This window comes from Lithobates pipiens, unplaced genomic scaffold (genome assembly GCF_037356315.1).
Source record: "Lithobates pipiens isolate NorthernLeopardFrog02 unplaced genomic scaffold, aLitPip1_a1.2 Scaffold_16, whole genome shotgun sequence".
Classification (NCBI taxonomy): domain Eukaryota; kingdom Metazoa; phylum Chordata; class Amphibia; order Anura; family Ranidae; genus Lithobates; species Lithobates pipiens.
Genome location: NW_027507748.1, coordinates 214,007,737 through 214,031,275, shown reverse-complemented (window position 1 = coordinate 214,031,275; position 23,539 = coordinate 214,007,737). Strand labels below are relative to the sequence as shown.

Sequence of the window (23,539 nt, the reverse complement as noted above, 5' to 3'; positions counted from 1 at the left end):
TGAAAGGGCTCTGAATGTTTCTGTCCTAGGCTTTGCTTACTGACAATGTTTGGCATACTAGATGGTATTAGGATGTTTTTAAAAGGGTATAAACAATTGTTTTATACTCCAAAGAAATTATGGAAAAAGTGAGCGCTATCAGGGAAAGATGTGGCTAATGTACTTAAAACTGAGGGAGAGATACACTTACTGCGCCAATTACCAAAACGTTGAGATGCTGTGTAAAATCTACATAAAACAGAATGCAATAATGTGCAAATATCATAAATCCCATATTTTATTCACAATAGAAAATGTTTAAACTGAGAATTTAAATTTTTAAGGAAAAAAAATAAGGTAATTTTGAAGTTGATGGCAGCAACACATCTCAAAGTTTAAACGGCCATGTTTTCCACGGTGTAGCATCCCCTCTTCTAACAGCACTCTGTAAATGTCTGGCAACTGAGACCAGTTGCTGGAGTTTTGAGAGAAGAATGGTCTATTCTTGCCTGATATGATTCTAACTTCTCAACAGTCCTGGGTTGTCTTTGCTATTAAGATGCACCAAATATTTTTCATTGGTGAAAGGTCTGAACTGCAGGCATGTTGGTTAAGCACCTGGACTCTTCTACTGTAAAGTCATGCCGTCATAGATGCAGTATATGGATTAGCATTGTCCTGCTGAAATATGTAAAAGCTTTCCCTGAAAAAGACATCTGCATGGCAGTATATGCTGCTTTCTAAAACCTCCATATACGTTTGAGAATTGGTGCCTTTCCAGATGTGTATGCCGCCCATTCTGTGTGCACTAATGTACCCCCATACCATCAGAGATGCAGGCTTTTGAACTGAGCGCTGATGAGCCAGAACGTCTCTCTCCTCTTTACTCTGGAGGATGTAGTGACCATGTTTGCCAGAAAATGTCAAATTTCAATTAGTCTGACCACATATCAGTTTTAAACTTTGCAACAGACCATGTAAATGAGCTTTGGCCCAGAGAGAATGGTGGTATTACAGGATCATGTTCAGATGGTGCTTTTTTTTTTTTTTTTTTTTGCATGATCGCTTTCCTTGAATTTTTGGATGGCACGGCAAACTGCTAAGAATCATGGCTTTTTTTTTTTATGCAGTGCCACCTGATGGCCTAAAGTATAAAGGCATCCAATATTGTCTTTTTGACTGTGTCCCTAGTGTACAGATTTCTTCTGATTCTTTAAAATGTATTTATTTTTTTTGAGACCTGTGTCCATCAATTTCAAAAATCTTTCTTCAAATGGTACATTTTTATCTGTTTAAATATTTGATATGTTTTTCATTTTCTGTTGTGAATAAAATATGGGTTTGAGATTTGTAAATCCATAGCATTCTGTTTACGTGGATCTTACACAGCATTCCATTTTGGAATTGGGGGTTGTAGAAGTACTCTATTTAGCTCCGCTATTAAATCTGTTGGCACATGCAACTTAATTGGACATTCACATTGAGTAACTGTGGGTGTCAGTTGGCACTATGCATTTCTATATGATTACATTACTTTTTTTTTTTATGGTTGATGTTTATTACTTAATTTTTTGTTCTTTTTTTGTTGTAGAATAATGGCTACACTGCCTTGTCAGACTCGTACCTTCCTAGTTATTATGGACCAGCCATTGGTTTCTCCTACTCTCTGAATGATGCTGCATGGTCTACTGGAGGGGACCCGCCACCAACCATGCCTTTTCTTGCCTCCTATGGACAGTTGGGCAGCGGTGAGCCCCACTTTTTACCAGATGCCATGTTTGGACCTCTGAGCAGTGCCCCTTTTTTGGGACAACCTGGATTTAACTTTTTTCCTAGTAGCATGGACTTTTCAGCCTGGGGTAGTGGAGGAAGCTCTCCTGGTGCATCTGCTCCTAGTTCTGGTTATGGTGGTAGCTATGCATATGCTCCAAGCACTTTGGGAGGAGCGGTTTTGGATGAACAGACCAGTTTTGGTGGTGGCAAAGCAGTTGGCAGTCTAGAGCAGAGCATGGGGGCATTAAAACTGGGCGAAGGAAATGGTATCAAAACAAGTGTAAACCTTCCACCTGCAACCATCGCTCCACCAAAGCAGGCATCTTGGGCGGACATTGCCAGTAAACCTGCCAAACAGAATATTGGAAAGGCTCTTCCTCCACCAGTGAAGCACAACATGGAGATTGGAACTTGGGAAAACAAAGCACCCTCCAATAGCTGCCAACCACCATCACCTCCAGTGGCACAACAGCCTACAGTGACTCCATCTTCACATGCTCCTGCACGTTGGTCAGCACCACGCAATCGAGGTGCAGAGCAAACTCAGGCTTCACATATTTCATCGGACCCTCATCCTGTTTTGGAGAAACTGCGTTCACTCAATAACTATAACCCTAAGGATTTTGACTGCAACCCAAAATTTGGACGTGTGTTTATTGTTAAAAGTTACTCAGAAGATGACATACACAGATCCATCAAATACAATGTGTGGTGCTCCACTGAGCACGGGAATAAACGCCTGGATGCAGCTTATCGTTCTCTTAATGGAAAAGGTCCAGTGTACTTGCTTTTCAGTGTTAATGGTAGTGGTCACTTCTGTGGTGTGGCAGAAATGAAATCTGCTGTAGACTATAATACCTGCGCAGGTGTATGGTCTCAGGACAAATGGAAGGGACGTTTTGATGTACGTTGGGTCTTTGTTAAAGATGTTCCCAATGGGCAGTTACGCCACATCAGATTAGAGAACAATGAAAATAAGCCTGTTACCAACTCTCGAGACACTCAAGAGGTTCCTTTGGAAAAGGCTCGCCAAGTTCTCCGAATCATAGCTAGCTACAAACATACCACTTCCATATTTGATGACTTTTCGCATTATGAGAAGAGGCAAGAGGAGGAAGACAGTATCAAAAAGGTACTCCTCCTTCAAACTTTTAGTTTTTGACCTTTCTGTGCTTGAGATTAGTTAGAATTTTCATGTAAATTAGCTTGCTTATAGGAGAAATGTAAATTTGCATAATCTTTAGGAGTGGGAGAATTTAGGATTGTACTTAAAATATCGAAGGTTTGCGGTGGGGGTTTTTATTTTTTTAATGAATAACAAGCATGTTATACTTATGTCTGCTCTGTGCAGTCCCAATCCTCCTCTTGGGTCCTAGCTGACACTCTAGGCCCCTACCTAGTGCCCCCATAGCAAGCGGCTTGTTATAGGGTTCCCCAAGCAGGTGCTCTTGATCTGCTTATGTGTGTCCATTCACACACAGCACGGCTGGGCCCTGTCCCCCCGCTTCCTTGTTGGTTTACTGGTTCTGATTGGCAGGAGCCAGTGGCTACTGCTGATGTCTCAGCCAATGAGGAAAAGACGCGGACAGGCCAAAGCTCTTGTGCACATCACTGGATCGACTACTACTACCACTATGCGCTTTGCCCCCTTGCAATAGGAATAAAGTTAACAAATTAAAAATGTATTTTTCTGTGTTAGGGTCTACAGCATATCTAGTTGCAGTTAAAGGAGAAGTCCAGTCTGGGCTTCTCCTAAGGGTCACAGGAGTGCAATTCGTTTTGCACTCCTGTGACTCATTTTCAGCAGAGAGCAGTCCTGAAGTTTGCTTTCTGCTGATGTCGCCAGGATCAGTCGAGGCTGGATCCTCCAGCTGCTTTTACTGATGGTGGCCTCTGCATCTCAGCGAGTGGCTGACAGCAACTCTCCGCTCGGGGAGGTGAGAGAATCGAGCCATCAGCGGTGTTCGGTGGCTCAGTGAAAGGGGGGGGGGGGGGACAGATGCAACATCAGTCTGATGCTTCATCCACCTATAGCGAAAAAAAAAAAAAAAAAAACCCATGCTGCTTTTAATCATTCAGCTGGATTTGTTCTGTGATGACGAAGATGTTTCGTAGCTTGGCCTTACCACTTTGGTCTTAATGAGAGCCTGGAAAACACTGCAGCATCTAGATCCAAGCAGGTGCCACCAACACTTTTGATTCTGTTGCCTTGGAAAGGCAGATGGCAGGAGTAAATTGTGGAATCGCCCTATTCTAGTAATTTTAATCCCATCCTTGGTGTCAGGAAGGCTTCATTTATGTTTTGTTCTTACATGACTGAAGGTGTGAACTTCTGTCAAAATGCGGAGGTTACAAGAGAAGTATGGCTTCCCGGGGGGGGGGGGGGGGTCACCCTTTATGCTCACTTAGGTGGATGCAGCATCAGTCTGATGCTACATCTGTCCCCTGTGGGCCCTTTAGTGAGGTCTGAGCGATCAAACACTGCTGATCGTTAAGTTCTCCTCTAAGCCGAGGGCCCTGACTGTCAGGGCTGTGGGGGGTCGGTGGTCTATTTGCTGGGTCAGGCTCTTGGCAGATGACTAAAAGGCTGAGCTAGGTGCCAATCCAGACTTCTGGGTGGATCCTGCCCATATGGTTGAAATTTTTCCAGAGCCTGGACTGGCTGCTCTGACATCAGCCGACAGTGGGCTTCAGCTCACAGTCAGCTGAAAACGGAACGAACTGCGCGCTGGTGTTCCACAGGAGAAGTATAGCCTCCTTTTTTTAAAGATGATAAAAATGCCATATGTCAGACAAATGGTTTTGACAGTCCCCACCACTGTTCAACGATGGTTATTCCAGTTTTGATGTAGGTGGCCTCTTGTGAACTAGTTGACCTCTGTGTCCAAAACAAAGTACAGAGGGATGCAATGTTAAAGTAGGATTAAACTCCCATGCGTGATTTTATAACTATGTACGCCTACAATAAGGCTTGCCTATAGTTACTATAAAGATCTCCTAAATGTGCTCCATTTAGGAGACCTTTACTGTCCCATGCAGCCGGTGATGTCAACGGCGTGTGGAAGACCAGGTGAGGATAGAAGCTCCTTCAGCAGCGACAGCACATCGCTGGAAGGTTTCTTTTTCAGTTAGTGGATGTAAACCCAGTTAAGTGAACAGCCTCCATTTTTGTTTTACATGTATATCTGCTGTCTTCCGCTTTAAATGTTTAGAAGGTGCACATTGTGTTAGAATTTCACTCCATTCAGCTTTAACTGTGTAGTGTTTTATCACACTTCACGGACTAGGCCGAAACCGTGGCCTTGCCTAAAATCCCCTGCTCTCAGGACCGGCGTGGTGCTGGAAAAAAAAAACTAAAGATCTGCTTACATTTTGAATCGATTTGACCTCTCAACTCGATTTTTAAGGTGTGTGTGTGTTTTTTTTTGTTTTTTTGTTTTCCCCCCCCCCCCAGCCCTAACTGAGACACAGCAGATGGGTAGAGACTTTCAGACCTGTCCTGTGAGTAAAGCAGCTTTCTGCTAATCTTTAGCACCCACCCACACAATTCAGCCTGGTTTTGACTTGTCAAAGAAATTGTCAGTTATGCTAACAGAAGAAAGGAGCAGGAGACAGTCACTAGACTTAGTGCTTTGAAGAGACAGAAAACACTGCAGATATGTGCCCAGCTCAAATTTCATGAATCGGGGTTTACATCTATTAGAGCTGCACGATTCTGGCTAAAATGAGAATCACTACTTTTGGCTTTGAATAAAGATCATGATTCTCGTGGCGTAATATCTTTCACATTCTACAAAAAATTGGGCTAACTTTTTCCTGAAAGTGTGTGTGTTCCAAGTAATATTCTAGCTTAAAATACAGATTTTAACTTGTAAGCAACAAATGTCAGAAAAAGGTTTTAGTCTTTAAGTGGTTAAACTTCTCTCATTTACAGTTCATCACCTTTGATCTAAGAACAAAATGTTTACAATGTATCTATCTCCAATGTTGAGATAAACTTGCCTGGAAATGTGTTTTTTTTATTTTATTTTTTATTTGGTCTGCTGTCGCAAGTGACTGTACTTGCATAAAAAATGCTGTTTTAAGATCCAGAGGGGAGTAGAATGTGACTTTAGATTCTTAACGATTAATCGTGCAGCTCTAACATCCACTTTTGACATGCGATGTATACTAGCTAGAGGTGTGCCTCTTCACTGTCTCATGCATCAATTCTATTACGATTTATCCTTTCAATGATTTGATTCTGTGATGCATCACGATTACTACCCATGGTTTTCATCAAAAAACAATTGAGGAAAAATGCCCAATAAGCCAGTCATCACTGGAAGCTATAAGAATGTATAATAGGCGTGCGAGTGAGTTTTGAAGTGTTACTTTTTTTTTTACACAGCATGGATCACTGTTCTGCTTAGAAGCTTCATTTAGCCAAAAGGTAGAACCTAAAATGAGGACCTTTACACCATTGATTCTGCCTTCCATGCACACACCCTCGTTAAAGAGTTTGTAACCCTACCTTATGCTTTGCTGCCATCCTGCACTATGTAATTGGTTAAAATTGATGCCTCCAAATCCTTTTATTTTTTTATGTATCTTCAGGCTGGTCATCTGACTCCCGGCCGCTCTAACACTCCAGAGTGGGAGGGGCTGAGATCTCCCTCTGACATCAACTGGGAGGTCACGTGACCACCAAGCTGGCTGCTTGGCCCCTCCCACTGTAGCCCTGCATCGGAGTAGCACAGTAGCCGTGAGTCGTGTGACTAGCCCAAAGATACATCACAAAAAGGTATTTAGAGGCATACATTTTAACCAACAAAGTTGGAGGCTTTGTTTTTAACAAACACTTACTTTCACAGTGCAGGATGGCAACTTAAACTCGGTGAGAGGGGTATGATATATCCATTTGTTATGCATTCCATTGTGTTTTTTGAAAAGAAACAAAGGAGCCACGCTCTTTTGTGTCATAAATGACCTATTCCTAAATCTGTGTATATGTATTGGAACCAGTGACCCTTTTTGCTGCTAGGTGAAAGTGGTAACCACTAATATTAGATATATTTTATTTTCATTTGATTTATGCATAATTGTGAAGACCATGTATAGATTCCACACATGAATAACATCCTCGCTGAGTATAGGAGAGGTTCCTCTCCACCCGCATGCACACATTGCATTCACTAGACTGAATTGACCGCCATTACAGGGAGACAAATTACGCATATGGCAAAATTCAAGGTGTCATACATGAGGTCACAGGAATTAATCCAAACCACTGCTGTCATCCATTGTGTGTGTCAATGTACACTGCCTGAGTGAGCACTCATGGTTACTGCACAGCACTCTGCCCATTCTTCCAAGGAGCTCCATGTCTGGAGGGGTAAACTGGAGTGGAGGAGAGTCAGCTGAAGGGCCAGTCCAGTGAAGGGGGGAGCTCTCCCCTTTGTGAGCAGATGTGCGGACAGTGTCCCTATGTTAGGAAAAGCATTACTGGAGGCACTGTGAGTCCAGACTGAGAGCAAGGGGAGGTGTAATCCACTGAAATGAAGAGGTGAGTGCTAATGTCACCAGCCCCTCCCCCTCTCTGCCACTGATCTCCCCCCCACCTCCACTAATCCCAAGGGGATACTCAGGGGGGATTAAAGGGTACTCTGGATGTACTGTTTTTTTTTTTTTTTTTTTTATTTTTTTTTTTTTTGGATCTTCTCAAGTGTCCCCCTTGGATTAGTAAGGTCAGTAGCAGAACTACCAGGGTCTCAAAGGTCACACTGGGCCCTGGCGTTCCACCACCATGGGGGGGCCTCAAGACTGCCCGAGGTGGCCTGCTTGCAGAACACGAGAAAGGGCCCTGGGATGGATGGGGTCAGGGGGCCCTTCATGGTTTCTTGCACCGGGGCCCTGAAGGTTGTAGTTAAGCCTCAGACTCCCAGCATACTCTAAAGCAGTTAAAATAACGGTCTTATTTGGTCCCCTATCTTACAAGTGCCCTACTGTAAATATTTGTTAAATATGTAGCTGGGTGCTCATGTGACTGCCTACCACTCTCCTTCTCCTTACAATCTGAAAACCACAGCAGGAGGGGCCCGAGAATCCCCTGCTGACGCCAGCCAGGAGGAGAGCGGAGGGCAGTTCCATGGGCGCCTCTATAAAATACGATATACGGCTACATAATTTTCATAAAGCATGTACAGTGCGGCTCATAACGCAAGACAGGATTGAATAAGGGTTATTTTAACCGCTTTAAAGTGGAGTATGCTGGGAGCCTTCTCCCAGGAGTGTCAGGGCATGCCTGGACAACTTAATTTAACCAGTCACATTGTAGCTGTTCTCTGCATTGATGCAGAATCATTTAAAATATTCAGCGCGGTTCGATTTAGACTACACCCTTAATACTAGCACATTATGACATCGCTGTTTTTTTTTTTTTTTTTAAACCTGAAAAGGCAGTTTACTACTAGCCAATCACATTATAGCCAAATGGCGGCAACAGCACGGCCGAGTAGTTGAAGGACGCTCTCATATGATGCCGTGGTGTGTGGGTGGCACAATCTGTCATCGCAGTGTCCGGAGGATTGAAATTGGTGGCTCTTTGCCACGTGATTAGCTGTGTCCAATCACAGATATCAACAGAAGCCAGATATTGGCACTCCTTTCCTCATGCTGACAGCATGAGGATCGAGAAGAGAGCAGATAACCAGCGTCTCTAAAAGGAACATGCATGATTATCTGTGCTGCCAATCAGAGCAGTCTCATCGGTGAAGGAAAAAAATTACCTGTTTGGATTTTATAACAAACTATGAAAATGTTTTGCAAATTTTGAAAACAAACAAAAAACCTTTTATTTAGCAAAAAATTAAATGCCACCAAAAGATATCCGCTTCTGGGATCATGTCACAAAACCGGCCTTTATACGGGAATGGGAACGCGATCTGGAGTTTGTTCTCAGCAGACCAACGGTCGCACATGTATAGACTCGCACACTGCAGCTCCATCAATTTCCAGGACACAAGACGCCACAAGCTTCTGACCCACTTGGTACCATGTTCCTGTGGCACTATCGCTCATCTACCCCTCAGCCACAGACCGCTGTTGGCGTGGCTGTGGCCAGAAAAAACACACTCCTCCCATGTTTGGTGGGACTGTCCATTAGTTAACCCATTCTGGCTACAAATTCATACCTATATAAAAGATGCCCTGCAGATAAAAATCCCGTCTTCCCCACCTTATTTTCTCCTGTACCTCCCTGCCTTCTTTTGAGCCACTACAAAAAAAAAGCACACTCCCTTACCTCTTAAATGCTGCTAAACTGCTTGTACCTCTCTACTGGAAACACCCACAGATTCCTACTATAACAGAGTGGCTTAAGAAGGTGGATGAAATTAGACGGAGGAGTGGGTGGCGAGGTGCAAGGACAGGAGTGAACGTTTCAACAGTATCTGGGCTAGGTGGTGGAATTATACTGCCGACACGCACCCATTACCATCTAGCCTGGATTTTATGCTCTTGGAGTTAGCAGAGCCCTCACCAAAGCTGAAGAGGCCTGTGAATAGCGATGTGCATACCTGATCATGATGTCTCACAAACCCTAATTGCAGTGATATGACCTGTACCCCTCTCTTCCCCTCTACGGTTCATAAGTGGAGAACTCCAAGGTGCAGCACGCCCTTTGTAACCTGTTATGTTTTTCCCTCTAGCAAATATTTTCTCGGCCTTCTGATGGTTACATTAGACAGAAAACTCACCTGGTAACGCTGGTGCCCCAGTAGGACCCGCATCCGAGAAGGCCACAGAGGGGGCCCGCGTGATGGTTACACCCCTCCCCCCCCGACGGCCGTATGATGGAGGCTTTTTAGCCCCTCTATGCCTTGCAATGATATCTGTTTTTATCCCTGTCCCCCATTCCATTCCCCATGTCTCCCCAGTTTTTATGGTTTTTGCTTCACTTAAATTTAGATGTTGTACAACGATATCCTCTTAGGCTAAAACAGCTGCTCTGCACCCTCAATAATGAAACATGGTTGACTCTATTGTACTTTGTTTTATGTTTTAATAAAATAAATATTACATTAACAAAAAAATGCCACAAAAAAGCTCCATTTGTGTGAAAAATATAATTTTCCTTTTGGGTACAGTGATGCATGACCACCCAATTCAAAATGTGATAGTGCTGAAAGTTGAAAATTGGCCTGGGCTGGAAGTGGGTAAAAGTGCCCAGAAGGCAAGTGGTTAAATGAGAAACATGGCCGGGACTTTTTTTTTTTTTTTTTGACCCAGATTCAGCTGACAGTGGACAAATAGAGCTTTCTTTTGGCTGTCATTGGCTGGCTGAAATTGCCTGCAAAACTTGTGCTGAGTCCAATCACAGCACAGAATGACGGGGTGTGCACGATGTACAGGTACATCTCCCACCTGGAGCTGCTGCCCGCTCTGTTAGTCCTCTGTTCAGCATCTACAAGGTCAAGAAAAAAAAACAATTCAGTTTTCTGATGCAGCAATTGGCTGACAGTAGCTGGAAATGCTTTTGATACCAGTGGGTTCCATTAACCTGGGTCTAGGCCTTTCCTCCATTGTTTCTCAGACTTGAGAAGACCTTTCTCCCTTTTTTGCATTTACTCAGGTGAATATTCTCCTTATTTGCTCCAGGATAGGCAGATTATTTTCAGGCAAGTTCTACCTTAGCGCTTGTTCCAGGGTAAGCTTGTCGCAGTAGAGCCCGATCCCTCAGCCTTATCAGATCTGTATTCCTCCTTGCAAATGTTGGTGAGCTTATACAGGATCTCGCAAAAGTGAATACACCCCTCGCATTTTTTGTAAATATTTTTTATTCTATCTTTTCATGTGACAAGACTGAAGAAATGACACTTTGCTACAATGTAAAGTAGTGAGTGTACAGCTTGTATAACAGTGTAAATTTGCGGTCTCCTCAACTCGACACACAGCCATTAATGTTGAAACTGCTGGCAACAAAAGTGAGTATGCCCCCTAAGTGAAAATGTCCAAATTGGGCCCAATTAACTATTTTCCATCTCCGGGTGTCATGTGACTCAGTGTTACAAGGTCTCAGGTGTGAATGGGGAGCAGGTGTGTTAAATTTGGTGTTATCAGTCTCACGCTCTCATACTGGTCACTGGAAGTTCAACATGGCACCTCATGGCAAAACTGAGGATCTGAAATAAAAAAAAAGTTTTTCTACATAAAGATGGCCTAGGCTATAAGGTTGCCCAGACCCTGAAACTGAGCTGCAGCATGGTGGCCAAGACCATACAGCAGTTTAACAGGACAGGTTCCACTCAGAACAGGCCTCGCCATGGTCAATTAAAGAAGTTGAGTACACGTGCTCAGCGTCATATCCAGAGGTTGTCTTTGGGAAATAGATGTATGATTGCTGCAGAGGTTGAAGGGGTGGGAGGGTCAGCCTGTCAGTGCTCAGACCATACGCCACAAACTGCATAAAATTGTTCTGCATGGCTGTCATTCCAGAAGAAAGCCTCTTCTAAAGATGTTTGAAGACAAGCAGACTAAGGGCATGGATTACTAGAACCATGTCCTGTGGTCTGATGAGACCAAGATAAACTTATTTTGGTTCAGATGGTGTCAAGCGTGTGGTGGCAACCAGGTGAGGAGTATAAAGACAAGTGTGTCTTGCCTACAGTCAAGCATGGTGGTGGGAGTGTCATGGTCTGGGGCTGCATGAGTGCTGCCAGCTACAGTTCATTGAGAGAACAATGAATGCCAACATGTATTGTGACATAATGAAGCAGATCATGGTCCCCTCCCTTTGGATACTGGGCCGCAGGGCAGTATTCCAACATAACGACCCCAAACACATTTCCAAGATGACTACTGCCTTACTAAAGAAGCAGAGGTTAAAGGTGAAGGTGATGGACTGGCCAAGCAAGTCTGCAGACCTAAAGCCTATTGAGCATCTGTGGGGCATCATGAAATGGAAGGTAGAGGAGTGCTAGGTCTCTAACATTCTCCAGCTCTGATATCGTTGTGGAAGAGGACTCCAGTGGCAATATGTGAAACGCTAGTGAAATCCATGCCCAAAAGGGTTAAGGCAGTGCTGGAAAATAAAGGCGGCCACACAAAATATTGACACTTTGTGCCCAATTTAGACATTTTCATTTAGGGGTGTACTTGCTTTTGCCAGCGGTTTAGACATTAATGGCTGTGTTTTGAGTTATTTTGAAGGAACAAATTTTACACTGTTGTACAAGCTGTACACTCACTACTTTACATTGTAGCAAAGTGTTATCGCTTCAGTGTTGTCACATGAAAAGATATATTTGCAAAAATGAGATGCTGCATCTACCTTCTATCCCCTGCCTAATCCTTGTATAGGACCCCTCACTTGCCTTATGGGTTATGCTGGGTCTGTGGAATCGAAACCTGATTTTCGAAGGGAGTTCTCATCAGCTAATGCTTCTTATAGACAGCACTCTAAAATATTTGAGTGTCTTTTATTAAAGTAGCTCTAAGCCACATCTTAACTTATTTTCTTAATTGGACTCCTGGTGTGCAAACTACTGACTCCAATTTAGCTTTCGTTAAAGTGGTTCTAAGGGCAGAAGGGTGTTTTTTTAAATTTATTATATATATTCATAATGCATTAAGATAAAGCCTTGTGTGCAACAGCCCCCTCAATACCTACCTGAGCCCATCTACATCCATCAATGTTGCACGAGAGACCGTCCAGGTCCCACCATGGGCTTCTGCTGCTGTCAATGAGCCAATAAGGACAAAGGGGGGCAGGGCCAGACTGCGTCTCCATGTCTACATGGATACAGGAAGCTGGGGCTGGGCTCGGGTGCCCCCATAGCAAGCTGCTTGCTGTGGGGGCACTGAACAGGAGGGAGGGGCCAGGAGCACCGAAGAGGGACCAGAAAGGAGAATCTCGGCTGCTCTGTGCCATTAATCCTGAGTCATGGGTGCATCTTAAAATAAAAACATTCTTGTAATGAAATCGTGTTTTTGTAAAGACCCTCCCAAGAATCTTAACCCCATCCTATCTGTCTTTATTACTAGCTTTTAGTTAAAGCCATGGTCACAGGTTGTAAATGATGGGTGGGCATTATTATTTTGCCCAGGGCTGGGCTTAAACATGAATTGTGCAAGCTTCATTGAAAGGGTATGTATAAATCTTTCTCTGGCGCACTTACAGAATTAACAACTTGAAGATGAACGCTAGGCGCAAAAGTATTCTGCAGTACCCAGAAAGGATATAAATCCATTTTGTGCACCAAATGCCTTGGCAAACCCAGATTTTGGCTTGTAAAGTAGTGATGGCATCTTCACTGTGCTTTAAGTAACATCTATTCTGTTCTGCTCAGGTTCAGCAGATGCTCTGTTTATGGATCCCCTGCTGATTTGTACCAGACGCCACTTGTCTGAAAGCACCCTAAATGTTCAGATTCTTGTATTTAAATTTAATTAAAGTCGTTCTTTTTAAGCTAAATAAGGGAGAACATATAAATCCATAGCTAAGCCGGCACATTTACTGAATAATTAGAAACTTGTGTAAGCCTAGTTGTGACTGATTCTCTTCTAAGGAAGTATTCAGGCGTCTTGAAGCTTGTGAGATGCTTTGCTAGTGCTATGTAAAGAATTGCTGTAATGGTTACTTCTGGCACTGGCATTTTCAATCTATTGCTGTTGTGAACGGAGTCTGAAAGGGTCTTAAAAGATTAGTCCACCCAAAAGCAAAATTGAATAACCAAAACATGGTTTGATGGGTCATCCTTTTTGGCTTTCTGTTTTTGGTTATGCCAATGGAGAGACCTGGCTTCCATAATCTGTAAAACTGAGTTTTGTCTGTTGCAACTTCTATTGCATACTCTATAACAGGGTTCAAAAAGTCCTGAGCTACTAGCTCTTATATAGAAACCTTATCGAGCCCTGTATAAAGATCTTTCAGCAATTTGCTACATCCAATACTCAGAAATATCACAACCTGAGTAAAGCAAAGCGTCTGTTAGAAATGCATTAGCTATTACGTTTTTTTTTTTTTATTTTTTTTTTTTTCTTCAGGGAGGCAGCCTTTTAGTACAAAATCGAGTGGATTATATATTAACGAAGCCAGTAGGTTGCTGGCTGATAGACGCGTATCTGAAATTACGGACCAACCCTTTACCAGAATTCCAGCTGGAACTCAGGACCTTGGTACAAGAGGCATGGGAAAATGGTGCTCACCAAGAGACAATTTATGTTGTCATCATAGTGTAGAAACCCTTCCTTCTACCTCCTCTCTAAGGTTAACAAATTGTTGGTCAACCCACCGGGAAGACCAATTGTGACCCGCATTAACAGTTTTATAAATGGTGTATCAAAATACATTGATTTCTGTTTACAACCTTTGGTGAGTCAATTACCCTCTGATATTAAGGACTCAAACGAAGTGATCGAAACCCTTCGACATTATACGTGGGAGGAGGGATATTGGTGGGCATCTCTTGATGTCACCTCTCTATACCCCACGAAGTGGGCCTGAAGGCTATACAACTTTATTTATTTTTTTTTGTCTAAAAGTGGAGATTTTAATTTTGTTAGTCACAATTTTTAATCCAAGCTTCTGAATTTTGTCTAAAACTGAATTTTGCTTTTGGTGAGCAGTTTTATTTACAACATAGGGGTACTGCCATGGGGGTGAACTTTGCCCGGTATATACCAACCTTACCATGGGCCTTTGGGAGGAGGACAGCATCTGGTCCAACAATCCATTTGCTGAACACATTGTGTATTTTGGACTGTACATCTACAATGTGATTTCTCATATGGAGCGGGGGGCCTGAGCTCCCCCCCCCTCCTTCTTTAGCCCATTTGCAGCGCTAACCCCCTTGTCTTTTGCACATGTTTTGGACCCCCACGAACTTGTATTTTTAGATTTAGTACTGTCCCATGATCATTACTAGAAACTAGGGGTGCACCGAATGGGTTTTTTGGTGCCGAAACCGATACCGAAAATGAGAAAATACACTAGGCCGAAAACCGAAACCGATACCGAAACAGCACCGATACCGAAAATGACTGTTTTTAAAAAATATTTTCATACAGCAGATGGTCAGAGACTGGGGACATATTACAGGAGGTGGTCAGAGACTGCAGGCATATTACAGGAGGTGGTCAGACTGCAGGCATGGTACAGCAGATGGTCAGAGACTGCAGGCATGGTACAGCAGATGGTCAGAGACTGCAGGCATGGTACAGCAGATGGTCTGAGACTGCAGGCATGGTACAGGAGATGGTCTGAGACTGCAGGCATGGTACAGGAGATGGTCAGAGACTGCAGGCATGGTACAGGAGAGATCAAAGCAGCCTCACCAGTTCCCCTCAGATGCAGCCTGCCTGATAAAAATACATGCACAGTGTTTTCCATGTATTCCAATGGCTTTAGTTCACACCATGCAGTCAGTTTCCGGTGCAGAAACTGACTGCATGGTGTGAACTAGAGCCATTGGAATACATGGAAAACACTGTGCATGTATTTTGTGCAAAAAAAAAAAAGCACACGGAACTGCATCTGATGTGAACTGGCCCCCCAAGCAAGCTACCTGGTTCCGTTCCAACAGACTTCTATTGGGAATATTCATATCGTTACCTCTACTAGCAATAACTTAACCCTTCCCCATTCTATCACATGGTGATAAAAACCTAGCTGGGTCAAAATCAAGATTATTATTTTTTTTTATATGGCAAATAAAGGGAGTACAGCCTTTGTCCTGTGAGCTAGTTTATATAGCATGGCTACATTCACACAAGTGGCCAGAGGTAGATAGTTTCAGACTTGTACTTTATTTTAATTTTTTTGGGCCAGTTTGATATATGCAGTAAGCAGCATGTTGCATCAAGTACCAATGTGGTCTCTGTAATCAATATGATTAGTTCTATTACTTTGTCCTAAAAAGAGATGATTAAGGCACACTGCCACCAAATATGTATTAAGGATCCAATGTAACACATGCATCTCCGCTTACCCATGCCCGGATCAGAGCGGTGATCTCCGTGTGTCACGGAGCTGTGCATTGAATTTCCCGGGCGGATGCAGTAACAATGTCCCGCCTCCTGTAATATCGTCACGCTGATTCAATGTCCCGCCATTGGATCAGTGTACCGTCTGTCACAGGAGGCGGGACATTGTTACTGCAGCCGCCCGGGAAATTCAATGCACAGCTCCGTGACACACGGAGATGACCGCACTGTCGGGCGGGAGGAAAGGAGGAGGGGGGATGGAGGACGAGCCAGGAAAACACCCGTGCAATGGGCGGCACCAGGGGGCGGAGCCCCGCACAGGCCCCACCCCCATTTTCGGCCCCATTATCGGCAAGATTTTCCTTTCGGCATTTTGCCGAAAACACCATTTTCGGCCGATATGTTTCGGCGGCTGAAATTTCGGTGCATCCCTACTAGAAACCATATAAAGCCCACTAGTGGTAATTCTTACCTCCATTTTAGAAGTTGTCATCACCCCCACAGGGAAAAGTGGAGTGGAGGATCATGTAGAACAATATCCTTGTGAGCTTCCTAGCTCCCCTAGGAAGAAAGTTTCCAAAATAAACTACAATATTTTATTGTTAGACCAATGCTTGGCTCCGGGAATTACCAAAGGTACCTCAAGTTACCTTTTTCGTAGAGCTTGCACTATAAAAAAAAATGTATTGGCACCAAGTAAAACAAGCCAACTAGATCCCCTTTGGATATCTGGTCCTATTTTTAAAAAGGGCATTTTCCAGTGTGTGTGTGGGATGCCTGACCTGCCAATTCATTACTCACGGGACTAGGGCCGCGTACACACGCGCGGACTGTTCGCCCAACCTTGTCCGCTGAACAGTGTTTGGGCGGACAGTCCGCTCGTGTGTGGGGCTTCAGCGGACAGTTTCAGCGGACAGTTGGCCGAACAAGGTCTTACGGAAATTCCGAAAAACTGTCCGCTGAAACAAGGTTTCAGCGGACTGTTCGCTCGTGTGTAGGCTTGTTCGGCCAACTAAGTCTCGCGCATGCTCAGAAAGGATTTCCACGTCGGAAGGTTGCATTGCAGTGTATAGGACGTCGTATTTTTCATCCCGTCGTACGTGCCGTTCACGTCATCGCGCACGGTTTCAGCAAACTGTTCGTCCGTCGTGTGTGGCCATGTCCGTCCATGCTAAGTTTGAGCGGACTGTTCGCTCAAACTGTTGGACGGACAAAGTTGGGCCAACAGTCCGCGCGTGTGTACGCGGCCTAGGACAATCGCTCGCCACTAATTTTGGTAAGAATTACGATGTCAGGCAGTTCATAACATGTTCTACCCATTTTTGGGTCGTACTGTTCACGCATTACGTGTGAGAATAGGAGACCACCGTAGACTTATTGCCAAGGGTTGTGACGAGCACAGCATTCCCCGGCATTTTAAACGTCACCACAATAAAGATATCAAATGCCTGGAAGTCTTTGGAACATTTACTACAAACGAGATTTTCCCTTTTATGTAAAAGGGAGGTGTTCTGGATATACATGCTTGACTCACTTCTAGTATGAAGAACTAGACACATGCAGTTTTATATAGTGTGTGTTTTTTTTTATTTTTTTTTTATTTTTTATTCCTATTCTAACTATAGGTGTAAAAATCTTCTTCTTTTTAATTTTTTTTTTTTTTTTTTTTATTTTTTTTTTATAGAACATATAAGTATATTTTATAAGGGGGTGTGTGGTGTTTTTTTTTTTTTCATTTGGCCGCGGAGTCCTCCTCTGTGCGCCAGCTCAGCTAGAGATTATCTCTGCTGAGCCGGTGGATGACAGGTCCCTCTCCGCTCACTGAGGGGGGAGGGGCCTGTCGAGCACCACTGGTTGCTATGGAGGGATCTGATCCGCCAGGGACGGATGCGAACGTAGGGCCATCTGTCTGATTTTAGTGGACCGGGTCGGATGTCTGTGGACATGTCTAAGCTGACATCCGTCGCTCCATAGACTAATATGGAGCGCCTGTTTCAGGTCCACCGACAAAACTGACAAGTAGACCTGAATGGTCTGTTCGTGTGAAAGGGGCCTAAGACCCCTTTTACACTGGGGCGTTTTTCAGGCGCTTTAGCGTTAAAAAAAAAAAAGCGTCTCTAAAGCGCTTGAAAGAAGCCTCATCTGCAGTCCCAATGTGAAAGCCCAAGTGCTTTAAGAGCCCTTTCACAATGTCAGCTCCCGAAAAACACTCAAAGCGCCGCTTAAACTAGCAGCTCTTTACCAGCGTTATTGGGGTGCTTTTAACCCCTGCTAGTGGCCAAATAAAGGGTTAAAAGCGCCCACAAATGCTGCTGCCAAAAGCGCTTTTCAGGCGTTTTACAGGCGCTTCCCATTGATATCAATGGGGAGGGGCGCTTTAGGAGTGTTCACCGCTCCAAAAGCGCTACAAAGAAGCTGCTTGCAGGACTTTTTTTGATGCCCTGCCAGCGCAGCGCCTCGGTGTGAAAGCACTCAGGCTTTTACATTGGGATTGCAGTTGCGGCTTCTTTCAGGCGCTTTTTTTAAAGCTAAAGCGCCTGAAACGTTCCAGTGTGAAAGCACTCGGTCTTTTACATTTGGGTTTGCAGTTGCAGCTTCTTTCAAACGCTTTACAGGTCCTTTTTTTAACGCTAAAGCACCTCAAAAATGCCCAAAAAACGCCCCAGTGTGAAAGGGGTCTTAGAGATGAAGAAACTGCCAGTTGCAAGATTGTTCTGTGTCTAAAGAAAGAAACAAATTAGCTTGTTACAAATCTCAACTCCTATAGCGTTGCCTATAGCAATGTTAATGTGTGAGATGACATTGCGCTTTGCTGTTTCCTTTAGCAGAGATGGGGGGGGGGGGGGGGGGGGGAATACATGTTAATGTGGATGAATTTCCTCTACTTATCATTCTGATCTTTCATTTTTAGGTAATAAAGAATTAGAATATCGCACCAAGAATCAGGTAAGCTGACAAAAAATGTGTATACATGTTTGCCATTCTGCATCTCCATGCATGTCACAAATTAATTATCAAAGTCGTTTAGAGTTTATATAGGCACAGGTACTATATTGAGTAACACAAGGCTGGACAGATCCCATAAACCGTGGGGGGGGGGGGGGGATTTTTTTTCTTTTTTTTGCTCTTACTGCCAGTGGTAACAAATGAGCATCCATGCATCTAGACCAGGGGTAGGCAACCTTTCAGGAGTGGCGATCTACCTGGACAATATTGAAGATCGCCGGGGTGTGGTCTTGTCCCTCCCAGTGTTTTTTTTTTTTTATATATTTAAAAAAAAAAAAAAAAAAAAAAAAAAAAAACATGGGGGGGAGAATAGGAAGGCTGCGGGTCTGGGAGGACACAGTACAAAGAGGTCAGGAACGCATATTGGTACTGGGGGGAGAGGCAGGGGGGCACAGAGGTCAGGAGGGCATTGTAGACAGAGTTCAGAAGGGCATGGTACTGGGGGCAGGAGGGTATGGTACAGGGAAGTCAGGAACAGAAGTAGTTTTCTGATGCAGAGTGGCTCAGGGATGCTTCTGTCACAGATCTACCTGATGTGGTACGCTGATCATCACTGGCCCCCTTCTTTCATTCATCCCATGTGATATCAGACAAGTTTTTGGATGGACTTGAGAGGGGGGCTGGCAGGGATCAGCATACTACACCCTGGTGTAAAATAGCCCAGATTTGCCCCAGCAGTACTTTTGAGCCAGCCTCACCACACAAATCCAGGGATGCAGCACTGCTATCCAAGCCGACAGAGCTCTGTAGGAGGCACAGACATGCCCCGCAGCCATGTGACGGGGAACGTCTCTGCAGCCTAGGGTACGCTTTCACTGTTTCCCGGATGAAGAGCTCGGGTGACGAAAGCCTGAGCTGTTTGTTTCCTGAGCTGCTATGCCGCTAGAACACAAGGGTGGGAAAGGCAGAGACCTAATTGTGATCTACTAGTCACATAAACGTGGTAGATCACGATCGACAGGTTGCTGACCCCCAATCTAGACTTAACAAAAAATGTATATCCCATATCTAAGAAAGATGCTGCCTAAAGTGAACCCTTGTCTTGTCCACCGGGCTAAACCACAGGTTCCATATAAAATCAACCTCCCAGCTAGAAGATGGTTGCTATGCACAGCTGTTTTAGTAAATTCCCCTTCTGCCAACCTGTAATCTTCCAAGGATGTATTCTAAATGTCATGGCATTGAAATGGTAAAACAAGTTCATGGCTGCAATAACGGGAAGAGTGGGATTAGCTCCTCTATCTGCTGCTTTAATTTCTAGTCACTGAATGGGGAAGAGAAGTGAGCAAGCTGTATTGCTTAGTGATTGTAAAGGTTCAAAGCGTGTGTGTGTGTGTGTGTGTGTGTGTGTGTGTGTTTGTTTTTTTTTTTTTTTTATATAAACAGGTCATACTTTGCTCTATGCAATTGTTTTGCACAGAGCAGGTTAAACCTCCTCTTCTGGGATCCCCTGCCTGCGCTTCTGGCTCCCTTTTTTCCCTTTCTAGTGCCACCTGCTATGTGGGCCCCAGTGTGATTTGAACCCGCCCCCCTGCTCCTTCATCACAGGCTTTGCTTGACAGCAGCTGCATCTGCATCCTGTGAAGAGAGGGCACACCGCTGCTGCTCTCAGGCACATGCTGGATCAGGCTCAGTTAAGTATTTTGACAGACGTTTCCATCTTCACCCGGTCTTCCTTCCGTGCTCCCTGTCCTCTGGATGTGCCGTGATGAGGTCTCTCCCGCATATGCGCATGGGAGTCGCGTACCCTGGCACAGAGCTCTGAAGGGATGGTGCGGATATACCGTCATACGTGACATCATCGGCTGCATCAAATGTGAATACCTCCTGAACCGTGAAGATATTCATAGTACCTACAGGTAAAAGTTATAGACTTACCTGTAGGTACAAGCCTGCAGAGTGGGTTTACATCCTCTTTAATGCAGAAAATGCATTAAGGTAAAAAAAATAAAAAATAAATACCTTTTTACAAACACTTTAAAGAAGTTGTAAGTTTTTGACCTTTTTTAAAGTGGAGTTCCAGCCACCAAATTTTTTGTTTTTTTTTATCTTGCGACTTAGGTGATCCTCTTCTGGCCATTGCCACGAAAAGTGGGCATATGAAGTCAAATCGCAACATCTTCCTGCATAACCAATTGAGAGGTGCATGCTGTGTAACTGTCATGCACCTTGATCTCATGCATGTGCCATGCTCCGGCGGTCAAAGCGCTGATTGATTAGCAAGTTGCCATAACGGGTGGTGATGGAAGAGGTCCTGCCCCGTTGTTATGATAACATAGATCTGCCTCTTCCTGTCGGGAAATTGCGCTCCCCCCCCCCCCCCCCCCCCCTCAGCCCTGCCCACTGACTCCTGGGAAATGAGTTGCATTTCTTAGGAGTGCAGGCGAGGGAGGAAGCGATGTGGAGTCAGAAGTGGCAGATTAGGAGCCACCACCTAGTAACTGGGCACGTCTGGTAAGTTAAACATTGGAGTGAATTTTTTTATTTTTATTTTTTTATTAATAAAAGGCTGTGAAAAATGTTTGCATGGTGAAACTTCGCTTTAATGCTTTCTATGCATTAAGGTGAAAAACCTTTTTGTGCTGCAGCTGTGTCGCCACCCCCCCCCCCACCCCCCTCCCCTCAAAGAGTCCACCTTTTTTATTTATTTATTTTATTTTTCTTGCCTAAACATTTCGGAGGACTAGCACACAGCAGCTCCAGCCACTGCCTCTGGTCCTCATTGGATAGATGTATACAAATCAAAATCCAGTGACACGGGGGCGGCGCCGAGTTTGGCTGTCCGTGGACGCAACTGGACCTGGGACTGTGCTCCAATGGAAGCTGCTCTCTGTGGGGGCATACGAGAAGAGGAGGAGCCAGGAGTGCCCCGGGGGACTCCAGAAAAGGAGGATCTTTACAATCCCTTTTAACTCAGATTGGTTCTTTTGTCTGCCAATGGCATTTAAGATTTTGTTCACACTGCTTCACACGGTAAAATGCAGAATTTTATTTTTTGTTTTTTACCGTGCAGACATGCGTCTTGTGTGGTCCAGCAGGGGGCAGCGATTTCAATGAAACTGAGTATACTTACTTTTTTTTTTTTTTTGTTTCACATAGTTTAATCAAGTGATGCATGACATCACATTTTTCTACATTGCACATCACCGCTGTTGTAGTGTGAACGCAAAATTCCAATAACTGATTCCCATATGATTGGTGTTTGTCCAGTGCAGAAAAATGCCAGTTGCACAGTGTGAATGAGTTTTAAATGTAAGTGCTTGCAGGGAAGAGTGACAGATCCTTTTGGCAGATAAAATAAGAATTACCCACATTCACTTTTTTTTTTTTTTTTTTTTCTTCGGATACTTCGTTCTTAGAATTCAACAGAGATGTGTTGCTCAGAATTGCAAACATTTTAGCACACAACGTGTTCCCTGATATGTATTTCACTGATTTATTAAGCTGGTCATTTGACATTTTAGAACTTTTTACTTTAAATGCAAAAGGTTGTGTGCATCAGGTTCTAATGGATTGTGTATCTTTTCATAGGATCATCGAACAGACTTTCTCCTGCACACACGTGTAGAACATAAAGGACTTTAAGCATATGGATGATTTACCACATTACAGGACAAACTTAAAACTTGGGGCCAAAGCCTCCAAATTTTACCTTTTCATTTTCAGGGATTGAACTATAGGATTCAGTGCTGGGATGCGGTTCAATACGTTTATACCCCCAGGATCTGAGATCAAGATTGGATTTTTTTTTTTCTTTCCTCCATAGAGGCTGGAGACTTGTTGGATTTTTTTTTTTTTTTTTTTTGGCAAAAGCCCTAGTTTCTTTTCCACAGCTCCCAGTAAGCACATGTGTGATTTTCGTAAAGACTTTTGTGTGTTTGGGGTTTCTTTGCCATTTTCATATTTGGTGGTACATGCACACATTATTTAGATATGCTTTCACGATATATATTGTGCGGTGGATATAAACTTTTTTTACCACTTGTAGATGTGACAGAATAGCCATCTATCTGATGACTCTGCTGTAAGCGCTTAGAGATAAAACGATATATATGGTACATGCATGTCTATTCCTACTGTGTGTGTGCGCCCTCCGGTATCAGGAGCATGCCTGGGCATAATAAATGTCTAATGTTCAATTTAATTTCTGTAATTATGTTAAATTTAACACAGAACCATGACTGCAGTTCTAATTTAGCTTGACTATAAAGGCTTTACTCATAACTCTTGTATACATAATGATTTAAGATTGCAATCCTCACATGTCCTGTCATTGGCCTTTTTGTGTACCAGCTTCTTATTTATTCTCAGCTAATAGCCTTTCACCATTCAGGTTTAAAAATGGGGTACTAATGTGCCCCCTGCTTATGTGTGTATTTAATAACCTTGTTCATTTTAAGCCTGCTTTTTTTTTTTTTTTTTTTTTTTTCTAGGGAAATGTATTTAAAGCTGATTTGTCTCATAAAGCTTAGAAAATGTAAAGGTTTAGTTCACCTTTGTGCACTTTTTCCAAAAAAATGCTACATTCTTTCGATCACCCCCAGCACATTGCAAAATACTGTTCAGGTTTTAAAAGCTGCCTATTTCTCATGGTATACTTCAGTGTCCTGCATGGGCCGGTCTCCAAAAAGCTTTAGGTGGTTGACACCCTTTTAACCTCTGTCCTAGCTAAATTCTAGGACAGGATAAAATAAGGAAGAGCCTAATTATGGGGATGGAGATCCCATACATGTGGGGAGTATTTAAGCACAATCTGTAGTCACTCCATTGTATGAAGGCTGACAGGTGTATACAATTGCTAGTTCTGGCTGTTTAATTT

At 43.7% G+C, this 23,539-nt stretch overlaps 1 protein-coding gene across 1 annotated transcript in view; it reads left to right on the top strand.

The window, feature by feature from the left end:
* YTHDF2 (YTH N6-methyladenosine RNA binding protein F2) overlaps positions 1-22,942 on the top strand; it is a 40,358-nt gene extending 17,416 nt beyond the window's left edge. Inside the window, exons 4-6 of the mRNA XM_077480992.1 lie at positions 1,571-2,884; positions 18,626-18,660; positions 22,252-22,942. Of these exons, the coding sequence (XP_077337118.1) occupies positions 1,571-2,884; positions 18,626-18,640 (1,329 nt within the window). The 3' untranslated portion in view covers positions 18,641-18,660; positions 22,252-22,942. The remainder of the gene's footprint in view (positions 1-1,570; positions 2,885-18,625; positions 18,661-22,251) is intronic.
* The last annotated feature ends 597 nt before the right edge of the window (positions 22,943-23,539 follow it).